This window comes from Tursiops truncatus, chromosome 4 (genome assembly GCF_011762595.2).
Source record: "Tursiops truncatus isolate mTurTru1 chromosome 4, mTurTru1.mat.Y, whole genome shotgun sequence".
In the NCBI taxonomy this organism is placed as follows: Eukaryota; Metazoa; Chordata; class Mammalia; order Artiodactyla; family Delphinidae; genus Tursiops; species Tursiops truncatus.
In genome coordinates this window covers 85,573,409-85,594,355 of record NC_047037.1, presented here as the reverse complement: position 1 = coordinate 85,594,355, position 20,947 = coordinate 85,573,409, and the positions used below count along the sequence as shown (strand labels likewise).

General features: G+C 44.1%; 2 protein-coding genes across 13 annotated transcripts in view; both read left to right on the top strand.

The window, feature by feature from the left end:
• The window catches only part of TMPRSS7 (transmembrane serine protease 7), a 56,471-nt gene extending 50,936 nt beyond the window's left edge, over positions 1–5,535 (top strand). For 9 of the 10 annotated variants that reach the window (XM_033855836.2, XM_073804232.1, XM_073804230.1 and 6 more), the window contains 3 exons: positions 1,242–1,510; positions 3,044–3,180; positions 4,972–5,535. In XM_033855836.2, the coding sequence (XP_033711727.1) occupies positions 1,242–1,510; positions 3,044–3,180; positions 4,972–5,142 (577 nt within the window). In that variant the 3' untranslated portion in view covers positions 5,143–5,535. The remainder of the gene's footprint in view (positions 1–1,241; positions 1,511–3,043; positions 3,181–4,971) is intronic. The other variant, XR_002173968.3, reaches the window with a different exon arrangement.
• Positions 5,536–11,896: 6,361 nt separating this feature from the next.
• Positions 11,897–20,947, top strand: part of C4H3orf52 (chromosome 4 C3orf52 homolog) — a 34,790-nt gene continuing 25,739 nt past the window's right edge. For all 3 annotated transcript variants that reach the window (XR_004526405.2, XR_002173947.3, XM_019923278.3), the window contains exons 1-2: positions 11,897–12,152; positions 18,047–18,176. Coding sequence is in view for 1 of the 3 variants with exons in the window: in XM_019923278.3 (XP_019778837.2) it covers positions 12,015–12,152; positions 18,047–18,176 (268 nt within the window). In the remaining 2 variants the exon portion in view is untranslated. The remainder of the gene's footprint in view (positions 12,153–18,046; positions 18,177–20,947) is intronic.

Here is a 20,947-nt window from a genome sequence, read left to right as displayed (position 1 = left end):
CTTATTTGGAATCTATTGGAGCTTAGGTACAAAAATATGCCATTCATTTCTCATTCAGAATTTTTTAAAGTGGAGTATTTCAATGAATTTATACAATTAGAGTATTTGTTTCTCCTGGAAGTTACAGGATTCACGTTAATGACTAAAACGGCTACACTTCTGTTCCACCATTAGTCTTTTATGCTAAGAAACTGCTCCAAGTAATACGTGGCCCTCAATACTTCCCTGGGTCCCCAGTGCTGCCCGTGAGATGTCAGCTAAGCAGATAAGGGGCCACACTCTTTGGGGTCTGTCCTTATTTTTCTTCCACAGCTTCCACATTCTCTTCACCCCACCGGAGCAAAGCTGCTGCACCCACGGAGACAGAAACCTCAGGTGGAGGTTACAAGACCCTTGGTGACTTCATGCCAGCCTAGCGGGGTCAGGGTTAGAATTCTGGAAGGGCTCATAGGGAGTGAGACCCTGTGAATAGTCAAGTATGAACAGTTAGAGCAGTGATCTTTTTTTGCGGGCCTCTCACTGTTGTGGTCTCTCCCGTTGCAGAGCACAGGCTCTGGACGCGCAGGCTCAGGAGCCATGGCTCCCGGGCCCAGCCGCTCCGCAGCACGTGGGATCTTCCCGGACCGGGGCACGAACCCGTGTCCCCTGCATCGGCAGGCGGACTCTCAACCACTGCGCCACCAGGGAAGCCCTAGAGCAGTGACCTTTAAGGCTTCTGGTAGTTTTCAAGAAGGAGTTTCCTTACGTTCCTGCTTGGAATACTTTGATTTCTCATCTATTTTGGTATTCATATCATTTGAATTTGGCAAAAGGATCCCCAGACCACTGTCTTACTGGCCCTGTCTGTCTCCATCGAATACCACTGTCAGCATGAATAGGGAGAAGGTAACAAATGAATTCCAGTCACTAACCATCTTGACCTGTGTGTGATTCCTGAAATACTGGCGGCAAGAAAATCGCCAGCGTGTCCTTAGGGTGTGGTTGAGGACATTTTCTGGACCTTAGCTATCATTCACCAGCCCTGCTCTACCTTACTTCATCTTTGGTTTTACTGAGGAGACAAGGGAGGCTCAGAGAAGTTGTGCTCTTTGCCATGCCCATGGACAGAGGCAACGACTAAGATAGGGACTGAAAGTCAGACCTCCCTTCCTGCAGCCCTCCTCCCTCTGTGGAGTGCTCTTTTCCAAACCATGTCTGGTTCTTCAGGCCTCTGACTCCGTCCTTCATTCCTTTTGTACCAGACTCTCCGACCCCACACCATGGACTGCTCACCTTGGCATGTACGTGCAGGGGAATGCCAAGTTCGTCTCCCCAGTGAGAAGAATCGTGGTCCACGAGTACTACAACAGCCAGACCTTTGACTATGATATTGCCTTGCTACAGCTCAGTGTCGCCTGGCCTGAGACCCTGAAACAGCTCATTCAGCCAATATGCATTCCTCCTGCTGGCCAGAAAGTGCGCAGTGGAGAGAAGTGCTGGGTGACCGGCTGGGGGCGAAGGCACGAAGCAGGTGTGTGTGTCAGTGAACGCCATGCCCTCCTCTCCAGATCGTAGTAACTCGTGTTGATGTGGTACTTTAGGGTTCATGGAGAGGGTTTTTGTATATGATCTCATTGAGCCTTCTAAAACTCTGCGAGGTGGAATGGAGGAGAGTATTATAGTTCTTGTTTTATGATGTTTCCCCTTGCCCCAAAAAGAAGCAGGACCCACTTCTTAAGGGAAGGTCTCTGAGCAAGGCACTGGATAGATAGTATGGGCTCTTTGCAAACTCAGAGGGGTTTGCTAGCTCCCTTTCATCCAAAAAAACTGACTGATTTTCATAAAGAAGTGAAGGATGCTCTGTCACACACACACACACACACACACACACACCCCCACACACCTTACTGTGTCAACTCATAGACAGTTGTCTGGAGGATAATACGAGTATGTCCTTCACAAGGGCAACTAACTGGCCAAGTGAATGAGAGTGAGGGCTGAAATGCAGCCTGCCCTTAGCTTCCCAGACCGCAGATTCAGGCATAGGGGGTTAAATCAGCCTAGAATTGATCCACCCAGAGGGGATACCTGTTTACAATTCTTCCACCCAGAGGGGGCATCTTTTTTCATATGCACAAAGGTCAGACTTTATGGTAGGGAAGTCCCTACGTCTGTCCTGCCAAGGATTTTATGGCCTAGGATTCTAAATACACAGTAAGGAGAAGAATCCAAAGTTTTAATCCAAAGGTTGGAGCTAATGCTTTCCCTTGATCTCCCAGTCATCTTGGATTCCCTTGCAGTCATTTCCAAGGGCTTAGGACAGATACATTTTCTGTAGTCTTGAACCTTATCTTGGCCTTGCTTTGACACTCTCTAAAGATTCACTATGGGCAGCTTCTCCAGTGCAAACTGCCTACATTTAGTTATTGAAATCATGAAATTCACCACCTGTTTGGCCCTGCTGAGGGAAGGCAGATCACTGCTCGAACACCTATAACCTATCAGGACTGCGCTCAGGGCTTTAATTACATCATCATATATCACAAGAGGAAAGAGTCTATTCAAACACCATATCATGGGACATTTTCTTTACAAGCATGAGTGTGTGAGTGTTTATTTTTCTGAATCATCTTAGCCACAGAGGTTAGAAAAGGAAGCGAAAGAGCTATATCCACAGTGTTATGTTTTTATGGTTCCGAGGACACTCCCATATGTCAGTTAACATGCTCCACTTAAGGGACCTTCCTGACCAGTGAGCATTGGTAATAACCGTTGCTGATTCACAGTCCTGAAGGCCGGAGGTACCTGGTGAAGGAGTATGGTACAGTAGCTCAGATGGTCGAGTCAGACCTTGGGTCTGAATCCTGCTCTGTTATTAGCTATTCTTGTGCTACTGGTTAAGTCCTTTATCCTCTTAAGCCTCCATTTCTTCATCAGAAGAATGGTCATCATAATAGAATTTACCTAAAAAAATTGTTATGAGGGTAAAAGGAGAAAATGAGTAAATTGTCTAATAAAGTAAATGTAATCATTACTGTGATTTCTACTTCTATGTGTTTTCCAGACAATAAAGGCTCCCCTGTTTTGCAGCAAGCAGAGGTAGAGCTCATTGACCAAACCCTCTGTGTTTCCACCTATGGGATCATCACTTCGAGGATGCTCTGTGCGGGCGTCATGTCAGGCAAGAAAGATGCTTGCAGGGTAAGTCATCTTACGTTTCCCTTGCCTAACATGTTGTACTTTCCATAAATGCTTTCACGTTTAATCTATACAACACTGGGCAATCACTCGGGCAGGGGCCTACCTTCATTCATATATTAATTATAATCCAATAGTCTGAGATCAGGAAAAGGTGATTAAATAGTAATCGGATCTGTAAAACTCATTTTCTAGTCGCCATGTATTTTCCTCCAACAATTAGGGAATGAAGTCAGCATTTATCATTCTGTCATGATTTTCTTATAACCCAAAACTGAAAAACAAAGCAGAACGCACACACGCAGTGTTTTAGGATCACCAGCTATTTCTTAGCAGTGGCCATGTACCTTCTAAAGAAACAGTGTTTTATTTACTTACTCCTTTAACGCATAGGCTGGGGGAAAGGAAAGAGGAGTGGGAGAGGTGACAGGGACACTCATCTTTATACCTCTGGATAGGCCTCCTGACAGTGGTGAAGTTGAAGGTCATCTTTGGGGGGACAGTCCTATGAGCCTCAGATTCCACTGTATGCAGATATCTATTTGATTGCCAAAAAGTGAACAGATGATTTAGAGAATGAGGAGGGCAGGGGAGCTGTTCCCGCATCTTTACATAACCTTAAAAATCATCTTATTATAATACTGTAGTGACTTCTATCTTCTAAGCTCCTATTTTGTGGCAAGAGCTGTACTAGGTCCTTTACATAAATTCATTCAAATTATTCTTTCATTCACATTTTATAGAAGAGGAAACTGGGGCACAGAGAGCCTAAGTAAATTACCCTAGGTCACACAGCTAGTTGAGCTGGGATTTGAACATTTACCTCTGTAATGCTAAAGCTACTATATTTTGGGTGCTTCCTGCAGCTAGTCGGTTCTATAGTCCTGTTCCCCATAGCCACCAGGGTTTAGAGGTTAAATTAGACTTCGTAGAGTTGGTGTGGCAACGGTTAAAATAAAAAGATCCCAGTCTCCTACTAGCTAGAATTCACCTAATCGGGTTTAGAATTGTAAGGGTGGCACCCAGGGACACATTCAGAATGCTTTTTTTATCTTTGCCTCTGAGTAAGGTGTAGCTTCAGGTATGCTCCAAAATAAGGAAATAAAAATCCAGATATTATACTTTAAATACCGAGCACAGTAGGAATTCTGTTTAAACATTGAATTATTTCAGTCTTAGCTTTTGGAGTTTAGATGTCAGAAAGGACTCTCAAGTGAGGGTGATTTCTCTGTGATAATTATTAGCCAGTGATCCTTGGGGTTTCATAATTGGACCTGGCCAGCTAAACAGGGTCTCCTCTTCTTTCTTGCTCAGGGCCATGAGCCAACACTAAAGTTGCATGACCTAGAGGTAGAAGTCAACCTACCTTCCAAGATAACCGTGCCTCAAAAGGTTCTTGTGAGGATTAAATGACCCAAAACAGTGCTTAGCACATACCAGCACTAAATAAATGTTAGCTATTATTATTATTGTCATTATTATTACTATTGAGGTTTGTTATTTTTTTGGAGGTATGTGAGAATTGTTTCCTCTGCAAGAATCTTCTGATGTCACTCTTGGCCTAAAGAATCTAGTTTCTTATGATGAATGCACCTTTTGATTATAGGAAAAATAATTCTAAAATGACATTGGAAGTTTCGCATTATTTCTTGTTACTTCCCCAAACTGCATAGTAGTTAGCCAAGCAAGAACCTGTCAGAGTAGGCGTTTGCTCACAATTCATTAGACACCTTAATGCAAAATTGATGATCATGGGACAAATGTGCTTTTTACTTACATTATCTTCTTGTGTAGGGAGATTCGGGTGGACCTTTGTCCTGTCGAAGAAAAAGTGATGGAAAATGGATTTTGACTGGCATTGTTAGCTGGGGACATGGATGTGGAAGACCAAACTTTCCTGGTGTTTATACAAGGGTGTCAAACTTTGTTCCCTGGATTCATAAATATGTCCCTTCTCTTTTGTAATTGTGCAAGTTTGATTTTTGACTGTGTTTTATGTGATAGATTCTTTTAAAAAGAATGCAATAATTATCAGTAAAATGAGATAATTTTTTTCTTCTGGAACTCTCAGATTGCATACATTTGGTATTGAAAGACAGAAAGATTAATATGTATTTTATTCCCTGAAAAATTGCCTCAAGGATAGAGCTGTATTCATTCTTAAGCGTCAAAGGGCCATTGATTCAGGAATGGAAGAAAACTAATGTCATGAACCAAACCTCTAAAATAAGATAAAAAGTGGGTGAGACGCTCAAGAATCCATACCTTACTTTATGTTCCTATTCAAGGGCAGATATTTATAAGGATCCAGGCAAAACTGATTTATTGAAATAAGTTCCATTAAAATACCATGCCAGATCTTCAGTGTTCTAATGAAATTAAATGCATAAAAATGACTCCTTCACAAATGCAAACAAAGCTAAACTCAGTTATTGACAGAGGAAGTACCTATATTTTCCTTATTTTCTAATCCAATTTGTCTAACCATATCACAGGACTTTTCTTCAGCTGTAACACGGTAATATTGTGTACAGAGAAACCATCAAACAACTAACAAAACTTATTTGTCAATTACTAATTAGTAATCTTCACTAAAACGATAGAATGAAGCATTGTGGTAGTTGGATTGAAAGCACTTACAGGGGATTTAAGAAAATTGTGGCAATGCTGGTCAGCAGTTGAAAGACAAAGGAATTTTTGGATGACTGTTTTTTTTGTTTTGTTTTTTTTTGCGGTACGCGGGCCTCTCACTGTTGTGGCCTCTCCCGTTGCGGAGCACAGGCTCCGGACACGCAGGCTCAGCGACCATGGCTCACGGGCCCAGCCGCTCCGCGCCATGTGGGATCTTCCCAGACTGGGGCACAAACCCGTGTCCCCTGCATCAGCAGGCAGACTCTCAACCACTGTGCCACCAGGGAAGCCCTGGATGACTGTTTTGAAAGTGAAAATTTTCAGAATATTATCATCTGACTTCTGATCCCTTTATAAAACCCCAATGGCCAAAACTTTCTTTTATTATCAGAGCTGTGCAATACCTAGCATAGTTGTAAACCTATAGTACATGCTCAATACATCATAGTTCTTGATTTATTTTGTTTTGATTTAGAGTGTTTCACACATAATCTCAGAATAAACTTTTCATTAATAGAGGCTGTACTTAACAATATCACCAAGTAGGTAAAAACAGCAGAAAGGAGAAGAATGATATTATTTTTTTCCCTGGGACAAAGTTAAAGAAAGTAATAGCAATGTTATTTTTAAGTAGGATCCAAAATAATGAAATTGGATTTTATAGGACCTCGGAGAATCTTAATGTAACAGCAAAAGAAGAGAGAGTAAAAGGTGTCATAACCCAGATCAGATAGTAAGACTGAAACCTGGATATGATTTCCCTGAGATAGTGAATGTTTTCCATTTCACAAAACATATTTTGATTTGCTAAAAGACTGTTTCCTTCAGATAAAGGAAAAATGTTTTAATGATACACCTCTGAAGAGGTCCCTGAGGATTCAGTAAACTGGCTGTGGCATAGTGCAATTCAGAGGGCCAAGTGTTCCCCTTAATCCACAAAGGGAGATTTAGCTACTGAACCCATGGCACAGAAGAACAAATTAGGCTGACAGTTCTTAAAACCTAGGTTTATTTTGCCTGGTATTGCTGTGACTTAGGTACACGGTGAATTGTACTTTTTACTTATGGTGATTTCTAAGGAGATTTGCTATTCAACAAAATACCTCACAACTTTGCATAAGTTTGTGATCTCAGTGAGGAGATGGAGGATGGCTAGCATGATCTATCAGATTCATCAGAGGGAGTTTTCAAACCACGCATACATGCTACCATTCTAAGCACTTGCTGGTGCTAATGTGTGTGTACCGTGTTCCTCATCAGTGCAGACATGGGGAAAAGGTTGAGAAACACCAGTTTAACTTACTTGGCTACTTCATGCCAAGATGCCTTTAGAATCTGAATGATGTAGGAATATCGACTTTATTTTTGCAAAGGTGTGAGTAGAGGCAAATTCCAAGACTGGTTTAGTTAACAGAGTGGAATGGTCTCCAAAAACAAAGACAGGAGCATTTTCATGTACTAGACTATTGGGGAGAATTTGTAGGGACTCACCCTTCTCAGTGCCTGGAAAACTGCAAAATGAAATACCACAAGCCAACCAACTATTTCTCATTTGTTTTCTGCTTGATTATCCTGAGAGGCTGATCCAATTGCTCTAACTGCTGATGTTCAGCATAGTACTGCTTGCCATCTGTCAACATATGGGTACAAAATGTGGTGGGTTTTTTTGTTTGTTTGTTTGTTTTTGCGGTACGCGGGCCTCTCACTATTGTGGCCTCTCCTGTTGCGGAGCACAGGCTCTGGACGCGCAGGCTCAGCGGCCATGGCTCACGTGCCCAGCCGCTCCGCGGCATGTGGGATCTTCCCGGACCGAAGCACGAACCCGTGTCTCCTGCATCGGCAGGCGGACTCTCAACCACTGCGCCACCAGGAAAGCCCCCAAAATGTGGTGTTTTGAAGAGGCATAGATCTATTTGAAGCTAATGAGATGCTTTGGTGACCTCACTTTAATGATGTTACTTTATTTTTTGTTTTATATGATAACCATTTAGGAAATTATTTGCTCTTAAAGGAGATGAAGAAAGAAGAGCAAGTACTATGATAAGAAAAGCAAAACTGAAAATCTTATACTGGTCAGCAAGTCTTGGCAAGAAGTATGTTCGAATATTTTAATGTTATTTACATTTGACCCCCTTGAACGAACTAAAGTACTTGAGTCAATAATAATTTTTAGATTATATTAAAAAGAACTATTTGTGCAAGAACAGTATACTTTTAAAAAGCACATTTAAAGAACTATTTATGAAAAAACAATATTCTTTAAAAAGCTACCCCTATAGAAGTCAGTTTTGAAGAAAATGCAAAAAGAAATCTATATAGAATTTGATTCCTCATTCACAACTCCTAAACTTCAACAAGAATTATTTAATCTAAACCTGGTTCTACCTCCAGGGAGAAACACTTCTTTCTAACTCATCTGAAAATCTTCAGTTTAGAGTCAGACTGGCAGGATAAAAAAAGTCCTCAAGTAGAAGTTGGTACATTCACCTACATTCTAGGTCAGCTGTCTGGAGATGAAGAAATTTGCAGTTATCAGAAATCAGGAACAGGTTGCAAATAAGAATTTAAGTAGTTCAGGCAATATGGGGAGGTGTGAGCAAGTGTCAGCAATCCAGAAAATGTGACAATACAGGAACACAAATCAATATCAAAAGAAAGTATATTGGGGCTTCCCTGGTGGCGCAGTGGTTGAGAGTCTACCTGCCGATGCAGGGGACACGGGTTCGTGCCCCGGTCTGGGAAGGTCCCACATGCCACAGAGCGGCTGGGCCCGTGAGCCATGGCCGCTGAGCCTGCGCGTCCGGAGCCTGTGCTCCACAACGGGAGAGGCCACAACAGTGAGAGGCCCGCGTACCACAAAAAAAAAAAAAAAAAAAAAAAAAGTACATTGAATCAAACGTTATTGCTGGGTGCAAAGAGTTTGGGGTAGGTGGGTATTAGTTACAGAGATACTCATAGTTATGGAAAGGAAAGGAATATTTACTGCGATTCTGCTTTTGCCAGGCACAGGAATAAATGCTTTACTTTAATTACCTCATTTAATCCTCCTAACTCTACTGGATAGGAATCATTTTATAAGGAGGAAAGAAGCTCATAGACTTTAAACAACTTGCCTAAGAACACACAGTTAGTGAGGGTTTAAATTTGATCCTAACTCTTCTTGTCTTCAAAACCTATACTACCATAGGGATGTCAACAGTGTACAAGGGCTAGTCTTACGAAATTCTGGAAATGCATTCGAGTCTAGATAAGAGAATTAATAAACCTCGCCTCGTGGTACTCAGAAGGCATTGAGAGATGTGGTGTAGAATATGTTTGTGACAGGAAACAGTAGCTTTCTGGTTCTCTGGGAGAGTGAAGGAGATTTTAGACATCTGTTCATGGAGAAACCAGGCTTGGAAGATAGCTACAGTCCATCCTACACAACAGAGGGAATCTCCCACTGAGAATGAGCTCCTGCAGTCAAATGAGGAAATTATGGGAAATGTGGTCTGGGGCTGGGTAAGGATAGGAGTCAGGGTTAGAGAGGTTTTAATGGTTCTAGTCAGGGTCTAAGGCCCTGGGTCTAGCAAGCTGTCATTACCGAGAATATTCAAATTAATCAACATTTACAGAGGGCACTGTGCTGGATACAGAGTGGAGTACTGGGAACATAGATACCTCGAGGAGATTAAACAACTGGTGGAGGCAGACAAGGAAAGAAAAATTCCTGCTTATATTCCATTTTAGCCATTCTGGCCTCTTTACTGATTCTCAGACAGTAAAAGTCAGACAGATTCCAGTCTCAGGACCTTTGTCCCGGAGTTCCTTCTTCTTTCAGAAATCTGCAGAGCTAATTCCTTGCCATCTTCAACTCTTTGCTCAAATTTCACTTTCCTAATGAGGCCTAAGTTGGTCACCTTATTTATAATCGCAACTCCCAACTGCACCGCTCAGCTCTCCAACCTCCCATACTCTTCTTTACCTTTTTTTTTTCCCCATAGCATGCACCACCTCCTGATGTTCTAAAAACATTATTTAAGTTTGCTCCCCCTTAATAAATATTAGTTTCACAATGGCAGTGATTGTGTTTTATTTAGCTATCTCTTCAGCTACATCTCAAGCACCAAGAAGAATGCCTGACACAGAGCAAGAATTCAGCACTACTTGCTGAATTAAATTAGACTGAACATGTGACATGGTTAGCACAGGAACAACGTGTATGGGTAGCAGAGAAGAGTGTGGATAACTTTTGGTGGAGGAAGGGAATCAGAGAAGGTTTACTGGGAAAAGTGTGTTTCAGCTTGGATTTAAAGATGAAGGGGAGCTGTCCGTACAGAAAGTGGGCTGGAGTGGAAGGAAAAGCATTTCAAGCAGAGGGAGCATCATAAACAAAGACGTGGGGAGTGGCAACAGAATGGGAGAAGGAAGGACCAGCAAGGAAGAGGAATCTGGTCAGACCAGAGGAGTCTACTGACTACTGAATGTCTGAGAAGGAAGACTAGAAGTTAGTTATTGTAGGGAAAGGTATACATGCAGGCTTCCTCTCTCTTTTCACCTCTGATTCATTCTCTGCTCTTAGCCTGGGAGGCCGACCCCCAACCTCCATCACCAGTTTCCAGTGGGAGTTAACGGGCAAAACCCTGGCAGGTGGAGACAAAGATCAGAGAATTTTTCCTCTCTGCTGGACTGTAGTCCTGGCAGTGGCTGCAAATTTTTGTGACTATAGATCCTATCAAGAGGGCCCACCTGATGGTTCTAGTTTTTAATCAAGCTCTAGTCCCTTTTAAGCCTCAGGGTACGGAGGGCTTTCTCCTGTGGCTAGTCCTTGGGTGCCTTGGTGCCCCTTCTTGGTTCCCTTAACCCTTGCTCCTTCATCAGAAAGCCTCTTACAAAATCCCAGCTGAGAATGCAGACTGAGTCCTGCCTTTTAGGGCAGAGAAAGCAGAAGTCAGTGCCGGCCAGCAGCTGAATGGCTGCAGTTAGCACAACCCCATCCAGCAGGCAGATGGAGTCCAGAGTCCAGATGAGCTGGCAGCAGGCAAGAGACAACTAGAGACCCGATATCTAGGCAGTGTCTGAACTGTAGGCATCGAGGGTGCTGGATTTTTGGGCACAAGTCAACATCTTCTGAAATGGAGCTGATTTATATGTGCCAGGTCCAGGTCTCAAACTCATCTCAGTATGTATGTTTGTTGGGGGCAGGGAAGAAGTAGGGAAGCAAGCCAGCTCTGAGCAGAAGCTTGAGAGCATCAGCACACCCTGCAGAGCAAACATAATTTCAGGCTCTCAAGACCAGAAGTTCTGAACTATGGACTGTGGATTGTGAGTGGGTGCATATACTTTTTCCTCAGGTTGTGTGTGTGTGTGTGTGGAGGTGGTGATGGTGGGGTATCTTGACCCTCTTCCCAAAGGTAGATAATAGCCAACGTTCATGAATGTTTGCTATATGTCTGAGTGCTCTGCTGACATCAACTCTATAAATCGGGCAACAACTCCCTTAGGGGGGTACTAACATTATGTCAGCTTTCCAGATGACGAAACTGGGCACAGAAAGATGAAAGTCCAAGGTCTCGCAGTTAGGAACCCTGTGAGAGGGGATTAATCTGGGCAGCCTGGTTCCTGAGCCTGCTGTTCCCTCCACCACTCACTACGGTGTCTTTGCCTGACTCTGGACTCGTAAGAGGAAGGAGTGTATTCGTATTATGCACCTTCATTGGCTCAGAACCTCGCACGATGCCTGGCACGCAGGAGATAGTTATATGTTCATAGTTATATGTTGATTAAATGAATGAAATTTTGCTAGACAGCGAAAACTGGGGCAAGCCCGTGCAACAGACAGCTCCTCGAGGAGGGTGGAATGTCCATCCATGCCACAGCCCGACGCCCAATCAGGCCCTCGGCTCAGCTTCTGCTTTGTATATGTACAAATAGCAAAAGGCAGAGCAAGCAGCGCCCTGAACAAACCAGAAAAACAGCCCTCTTCCGCTGTGTTCCGGAGCTCACAGCAGCCCAAGGCTGCGGCACCTGGCGGGAGCTAGGGGCGCTTCCCGGGCGTCAAAGCCCGCCTCCAACCCCCCACGCCCTACCAGGCCCCGCCCACCGCCCGAGGGCTCCCCGCCCCGCCCACCGGGGGCGTAGGGCAAGCCACGCTCGAGGCCACTTTGCACCTTCGGGTGTACGCGTCCTGCTTTCTGGCGGGCTGTTTAATCCTCCTCTCCCCGTCCATGGAGGGGGCCGGGCCCCCATCGCCAGGAGATGACCTGGAGCTCTCGGTGATCCAGGGGCAGCCAGACGAGCAGACGCCTCTCAGTGGAGCCGTCCAGGGCATCTTTCCTCAGGAGGAGGAGCCCTGCCCAGTTCAGGTAAGGCCGTCTTCGCTCTGGCAGCGTTATCCGACGGGCTCTGAGCCAGGCTGCTGGCCAGGACCCGGGCCTGGCACCGCAGTTTCCGGTTTCCAGCCAGCTTTCTGGGCGCAGCAGACCCCAAGCGCCGGTGGTGCGCGCTGGAATATTCTGAATGGAGCAGACACAACAATGTCCTCCACCTTGAGCCTGCCCGAGGCCCCTCGGATCCCTCCGGCTCCAAGGAACTTGAGGAATCTTATCCCGGAGGTGTGCGGCTCCTCTCTTCAGAGAGAGAATCCCCAGAGGTAGAGGTGGTTTTAAAAAGTTCATTAACTTTTAATTTGGTTTTTCTGTTTCCAGTAGGGCGAGCCAGCGATAACTGGTGTCTCCTTTTCTTGAGAATTCTTTGTCTTCCTTTCCTATACGACCTTGCGACTTGCCCTCACCCTCCACCCTCCCCCAGCCTTCACCCACCGCCCACCATCCCCCATCCCGGCTCGCCATCCCCTGGGTCTACACTTTCTGTCTTCTCTCAGTCTGGCCATTTGATTTCACAGGAAGAGATGTAGGGGAGAAGGGAGAAAAGAGCAAGTACAGAAGGCCTGGGGGGTGAACTTGCCCTGCTCAACTAAGGGGAATAATTTACAAGTTCTTGTCTCAAAGAACTAGACCGCCTCATTCGCTTTGGCCTCGTCTCAGTTTCTAAGTAAGTCCCTGGTGATGTTTAGGCTGAACTCTTCTGTTTCAGCTCTAACAGGGGCAGGAAAATTATTCATTCTGATCAAGTGCTTGTAACACAGCAGAGACTTTGAATTCTACCTTCTGATTAACCCTTCTAACTGGCTTGATGTTTACTTGGTATATGGAACTCCACATATATACACATATGGTTCCAACCTGATTTTTCTAGGGCCCTCTCCTCTACTGCCATCCCTTTGGCAGCTCAACTGCTGATTTCGGGGATACGCAGGAAATTCAGAAGTTGAAAGCATTGCTTTTGCTTCCTCCCTGATTCCTAGTAATACTGTAAAGTCTGCTTTTATAGGTACCCTGGAGAGTAATTTGCTACCTTATATTTGAATGAAAGATGAATACCATAGAAAAATGAAAGTTGGAGGAAGATGATTTGATCTCTGTGCAAGTGGCTGCAACTGTGGACTTGCTGTACGGATCCTCCAAGGCGATGTCTAGGAATGGGAATTGGGAGTACTTGCCTCATGTCAGATAGACCCAGGACACCCCACGGACTCCATGGTTTGGGACTGAATCCAGAGATCTGAATTCTGGTGACAACTTCCCCATTAAAAGGTGTGTCCCAAGGCAAGGCACTAAGGTCTATGTTTTCCCAGCTGTCAACTGGTGGTAATGTAATGTGGCCAACCAGTCTTCTTTGTGAGGCCTGGGAATGCATGTTGAATACAGTGGAGGAGTAGACTGTGCAGGACACATACAGGGTGTCAGTATTTTATTATCATTTAACCTACCTGGTAGAGATTGCTTTTTCATGTTTTAATTACTTCCTTGTTAGCCAGGTGTATACAGATATCTGAGACTTCCTTGTGAACCAGCTTTGTAGGAAATACAAAGCTGTGTAGGAAATAGGAAAGCTGTGTGAGGGACAGAATGGCGTGAAGATGAAGGGTTACCTCAGCACTTGGAGAACATTCTAGAAGTGCTTGAAGAGGAATAATTTTTAAAAAGAGGAAAAAAAAATCCTCATCTAATGTGTTAATCATTCTCTTTGGTTCCATAGAATCAGCTGAAGTGTATTTTAAATTGAAAAGTCAACTAATGTAGCCACAAGCGCAAGATCCAGACTCTTAAGACTTGTGTGTGTAGGTCTCTTTAAACTATATGTTAAGATTTCCAACTTTGAAATGTAGCATTAAGTCCATGTGTTTTTACTAAACATATATTTTGTACCTATCATGTTTCAAACACTTCTGCTACATAAATGCATTTAATGAGCACAACAAACTTCAGAGGAAGGGGGTGGCATTCTGATTTGACAGAAGAAGAAACTGAGTGAAGAACTTGAGTCTCAGGCGGAGTTACCAAAATACTCAAGTTCACCCAGTGGTGGCTCTGAGATTGAACTCAGGCTGTTTTTCAAACCTATGCTGCTTTTGTTGATTTATTTTATATGTCTATATATATGTACATAATTTGAATATATAAATATATATAACATATTTATTTATGTATAATTGCCTGTTATATATTATTACTAATTTCTGTAAGTTATGGAACGTAGGTGAAACATGAGGAATTGAGTAGCGTATCTGGCATGATGAGGGAGATGTGAGCAGACGGGTAGACGCGTGACGAGCAGGGAAGAGTTTGAGAATCATCGGGAAGAAGACATCCCATATCATGGGTATCTTCCTACTTGGAAGGGCTCATCTGGGAGGGTATTCAAAGGCAGTAGAAAGAACTTTCTGTTTCTTAATTTGGGTTTGGGGCTTGAGGGAAAAAGATTGTAAGCCAGTGAACTTCACTTTGCCTGCCATCACTGTAAACATGGCAATATAGTTGGGTCAGAACTGGAAAAGGCATTAGGGATAATTGAGTAAGACTACTTTTCTTTTATGGCTCATTTCACGGACTCCGACCTCAGTTTTCAGGTAGAAGTCCCAGAGGCATTTTAAGGGATGGCAGCATCATTTTGATAATGGCAGTAATAATCCATGGGTGGTTTTGAGGCAGGCAATACATATATGAATGGGCTAGCTAAAAATTAGCCCATTGACATGTGTTGTTCAGAATTTAGGACAAGACTCAGCTGGCTCTTTTGTGCCTGAGTCAACAAGTGGATTAAATCCCACAATGCAGATTACAAAATATAGATTTTACTGTGTGCTAAGAAAAATTTCCCCTGATCTATATACTACCTTTTCCTAATTGAGCCAAAGAGAAGAAAAGCTTTTTGTATCCAAGAGATACGTAGTCCTGCCATTGTTTCAGGACCTTATGTCATGTATTTGGACCTTATTTGAAGAGGGATGTGAATATATCTGGGGGAATAGTCAGAGGAAAGTCACAGAAATTCTTGGGCCATATGCTGCCATCATAGAGTGTAAGATGCAGTTTGCAAAAATCTTCAGAAGCCACTCTGGAGAAGAACCTGCCTGTGGCCTCTCCTCATGGCCTAGAATTTGGGCAAGAAATGCTAAAGAAGGCAGTGAAGGAGGCATTGTGTTTCCATGGCCCAGCGTGCATGGGTAACATGCATCTGCTGGATCAGAGGCTCTCTCAAGGCAGGGTGGACTCTCCTGGGGGCACTTTGAAAAACTAGGATTCCTGTGTTGATTCTGGTGTGCAGACCGCTGAGCAGCGCTGTACTCTGTTGATGGGTTGGGTGTGTCTGACAGACCATTTTACGATGACTTAAAATATGTGAAGATTAGTCATTCAAAGGATAGTGGTCTCTGCCTTCGGGCTGACGGCAGGAGAAGGGGCCGGCCTGTAGGATGGCAGTGATGGGCTGGACAGGAAGAGGCATTTCCTACAGAAGAGGGCTATATAATTCTGAGCTGAGTTCCCCCAGGAAGTCAGAATATTGGTCTCCTCACACCACCAGCGTCCTAGTTTGTGGTCTCTAAGGGATAGCATAGGTGAAGGCACAAAGGGCCAAAGAGGTGCATCGACCCTCATTCATGGGCTCATTTGAGACTCCAGACCATTTCATTTGGCACGAATCTTTATGGTTCCTGCTGTGTCTTGTACAAGGACTGAAAATGGCATGTGTCTCAGGAGCTCTGTAAATAGGAAGATATGTTTCTGTCCCCTGAGAAGTTCAAGGCTTCTTATACTGGGACTCCTCTTTCTTGTGTGCCTTGTTGAGCCGCTAGCTTTGGTGACCTTGGAGCAATGCTCAGTCTGTGGGTAGGGGTGAGCGGTGGTGCCGTCCCTGGACTCCACACCCACTTACCTCAAGAGGGTTTCCCTCTGTCCAGATATTGACGGGGCCTTTACTGTACCCCTCATACCCCACCTGAAGGGCATGCAGGGGCTCCAAAGTGTGACCTCTACTCTAGAGCTTCTCAAAGTGCATTCTCAAAATTTTGGGCGCCCACTATATCTAAGCAACACACGTCTATTAAGTGCCTGTTACTTGTATGAGGCAGAGGTATGGGATATAAGAGTGGGGAATTTTAAGAGCCACCCTTCCTTCTATGTGGTTTCACTTTCCCTAGGAAGATAGGCCGGTATCTGTTTATATTCGGACCTGAAACCAGACAAGGCAGGCAGTGGCAGCGGCAGACGAGCTGTGTGTACTGGGAGATCTCTCCACGGGTGGGCTGGTAGGGAGGCCTCCACGAAAGGAGAGATTTGACCAGGTTCCTGAAGAGCAGGGAGGCTCCAGACCAGGGGTCCACCTCTCGTAAAGCAGCTGATTTACCTTGGGAAGTCTACATTGACAAACTGGGTCTGCTCCCCCCTTCCCTGCAATCTGATCCCCTGGGTCCGGGTAGGGCCTGGGTGTTGTTTAAATTCCCCTTCACGTGATTCTGATATGCAGGCTTGGACCCTCTCATTGAGAAAGATTAAACTGTAGTCCTTGCGTGGACAGTTTCCTTTTCTGATAGCTGCCACTGAAATCACGACGGAAGAGAAAGTTAACGAGGCGCGGATTCAGGAAGTGCCCCGCTGCCGCTTGGCGAGGCAGGTGAATACTCTGCGTAACCACTGGCTCCTGTGCGTTGGGAGCCAGTGTCAAGGGCGCTCAGGGGCTCCGGAGTGTGACCTCCGCTCTACCCTTGTTTAGCAAGTGCTTCATGTGCGTGATCTCTAGTTTTTATAACAGCCCCGTGAGCTAGATTTATTACTTGTGTGTTTTACAGGTGAGGACCTTGGGGCTGGTGAGTTTCAGTAAGGAGTTTGCTGATAGTCCCCCTGCCTTTAAGTGCTATAGCTGGGATTGGGATCCTGATAGAGAAACACATTTTTTCTGCGTCATATTCCATTGTTTCCCATGGTCTCCATGTAGGAAGTAGGAGGAGAGGAATGGGACCTTTTAGGGGCAGGTGGCAGTACTGAGCGTGGAGGTGGCCGGGCGCACTCTTAACCTGGAGCCCCACACAGTGCCTGGGGGACCCTGTAGACCAATGGGAGAGCGAGTGAGCGGGGCAGTGTCACGCAACAGGGGTTAGTCCTGGCTAATCTCTCCCAACTGCATCTTTGAAATGGGTTAATACCTCCCTTGCAGGGGTGTTCAGATGAAGTGAAACAGTGTTGATGTTCAGTAGACCAGAGTGGTTGAAATTATTTACTTTAACCCCACCCTCTGCCTCACTACACACATTGCAGCTTATTTTCTGGTATCTCTCCCGTCCTTGTCCTCCCTTTCATTCCCTTTCCAGGCCCTTATTACATAGAGTCTGGGCCCCAGCAGAAGGTTCTCTTGGTCTAGACTATACATCATTCTCTTAATCTTCTCCTCAGCTTTTGTGTGCCAGAAACCTTCAACGAGTTCCCAGTACACGCCAATTTAAGTCCAAACTGCTCTGGCAGCATTTAAGACCCTCTCAGATATGCTTCAACCTTTCACTCCCTCTAATCTTAACTCTCATTACTTGCCTCTGAAACCCACATTCCTATTAGATGCATCTCTTGGCCAATTTCATTGTGAGTCGACAGGGAGGATATTCTTTCCTGGGTTTGCAATGCCTTTCTCTGTCCATCCTTCAAAATCCTGCCTGTCCTTCCCACCTCAGAGTCCCCAGAGCATTTTCTTGCTAACTTCTTTGTGAGGTTCCATTCCGTCCTTTTGTAAACTTGACTCAGTAGGGTGGAGCCCCTCGAGGTCAGGATCCTGCTGCCTTCATTTCAGTGTCACTGGCCCATAGTGAGTATTAAAAAATGTTTGTTGAAACCAAATGCCTGCCTCTAAGTCGCCCTCTGCTTTCCAGGCTGACAAGGAAAGCCCTTGGAACTCCTGTAATAAGAACTTGGTTGGAAAGTGCAAACTGTGGATGGCCCTCGCCTCTGTTTTCCTAGGTCTCGTTATAGTCATCATCATAAGCTTATGTCTGATTGGAGGTAAGAGGTTTTAAACATGACTAAATTGATGCATTTTGAGAACTCATGTAATGCTTTTGACACTTAAACGCTGAAATCAAAGACGTACTCACTGCTACTTCATCGTTTATAATATGAATTTAAAACTGGTTTGCGATATGTTGACTAGATGGGAGATATACATGATTTTTGCTTTTCTTTTTTATTTTCTTTTTTGTGTGTTTTATAAACTCTGGAAAAAGTATGGGGGTCATTGTTTTACTTTAAACTCTACCCATTGGATGTTGAAGATTTCTTAAATTTTTAATTTCCATAAACACTATGTTTTATTGTATCTTACCCATGCATGTTTGAAAAGTTTTTAAAATAATTTGTTTAGTAAAGATAATTATTGTAAAAAGGTAATTATTGTATAACGATAACTTTATCTGATATACCTAGTATATTATTGTAATGGTAAAATGATGAATAATGTATTTGGAAGCATTTAAAAAACTTCATAGAACCATGCATCTGTAAGCTGTCATTATTTTAACTTATTTTAGAAATCACTGTTATATTTGTGTTGTATGTGGTACAAAACAAAAACTCACATGGTGCTAAATATATATTTTACATGCATTATCTCATTTTATTTTTTATTATGAATATGAACATAGTACATGTTCAGTTACCCATAAAGCCCATCCACATTATTAATATTTTGTTATATTTTTCTCTAGTCTTTTTCTTACTTGCATTTTAAAAATGATTTGCAATCAGATTGTTTTTTATCATTCTGTGGCTCACCTTTAGGATTTTAATGTTACATTGAGATCATTTTGCCAATTCATTAAAAATTATTTGTGAACTTTTTTTTTATAACTGCATGATGTACTCTTCCACATTTTTTTTTTTTTTTTTGCGGTATGCGGGCCTCTCACTGCTGTGGCCTCTCCCGTTGTGCAGCACAGGCTCCGGACGCGCAGCCTCAGTGGCCATGGCTCACGGGCCCAGCCGCTCCACGGCATGTGGGATCCTCCTTGACCGGGGCACGAACCCGTGTCCCCTGCATCGGCAGGCGGACTCTCAACCACTGCGCCACCAGGGAAGCCCTTCCACATCTTTTTAAAACCTTTTAGGTAGTTGCTAATTTTTTTATGATTATCAGTATTAAGGTTTTTATGATGCATAAATATAGCACACACCCCCGCCCCCAGTGGGCAATATTTCAATTTCAAAATAGGAAAAAAGAAAAGTGCTTTCATTTCTATGTGTGGGTGATTGTAGGGTACAGGGGTGTGAGTGGGGCTCTTCTGGAACCGGGATACTTGTGAGGGTGATCCGATCAGCACAAGATAAGGGTTGAGCTGGATTCTCCATAGCAAACCAAGTTACAGGATGAGAGCAAGCATGGCAGCCCCTGAGTTTCTCCAGAGGGGGCCCTGGGAATTCTCCTAAGGAACTGCATTTGTCATTCACCTCCTGTTCCTCCTTGTCCCAACACTTTCATCTCCTGTCTCAAAGTTTTACAGTACCTGAAGAAATAGGAAAACTCTGATGAGGTGTGCCAACCTCTAGCATGTGAGCTTCCCAGGCAGGCAGCGTGTTTGCTTAGTTACTTAAGGCGGTGTTGAGGTGGAATGGCTGTGTCGTTGAGGCCAGAGGCTGGTCCCGAGGCAGGGAGAAGTTGATAAGAGGTGCTGCCCCTCCTTCATCACACTGAGGACAATCGCTTTGGTATGAGTGTTGATACTCCCTCTTCCCATCATCTCCCACATGTGGATATTGAAACTGAAATTGAGTCACACAGCCTTGTCCTATCACAACCAGCCAGTGCTGTCCTAAAAGTCGGCTGAACCATCGGCTGGCATCTGGGGCCTATAACAAAGGATGATGCCACAGATTTGGTTGGCTTGATATTGAGGATTCTAAAGCTCAAGACCCAGGGATTTCCCTGGCGTCCATTGGTTAAGACTCCATGCTTCCACTGCAGGGGGCACGGGTTCGATCCCTGGTTGGGGAACTAAGATCCTGCAAGCCGAGTGGCCAAAAAAAAAAAAAAAAAAAAAAACTCAAGATCCAAGAGCTGTCTTCCATTTTCATTCTCAGAAAGTCATTTGACCTCTTCAGATCACGAAGAGCAACCTGCAGAAGAAGGGATTCCATTTTCCTCCACAGTTTCTCAGGGGGACGTGAGAGTTCACAGGATCAGATTCAGGGAAGAGTTTTTTAACACTTGCGGTGCAAACTTTGTTTTCAGTTTGGTTATAAAATTGTGTTTAAAATATGTTAATGCCGTAAGAGAGATTTTCAAACTTTTACTTTTTTTAAATCAGGGAAATACTTTTATTTTACTTGGCATCTCAACTTTCAAGAGTTTGGGCTTGTGGGGAGGGTCATAGTAGGCAGTGGTGGGTTTAATGGATAAAAAGGAGCAGGGACAGGACTCCCTCCATGACAGTCCCAGCCTCACCCAGAGCAGCTCCGCGGGCACTTCTGGGATGACAGTCTGCAAAAATCAGCCATTGTCCAATTGTCAAGCCCGTTGATATGCATCGAGTATTGGTAGAACTTCTGGGCGCTGTGTAGAAAATGCTGCTGTCTGGGAAAAGGGCAGGTGGGAGAGTCGAAGTCTGTGCATTCGTTAATGAATGTGGGAGGGGCGATATGTGGATAGGGGAGAAAGAAATCCAGACTATTAGGTATATTGTACAGCACGGGGAATATGACCAGTATTTTACAATGACTGTAAATGGAGTATAACCTTTAAAAATTGTGAATCACTACATTGTACACCTGTAACTTATATA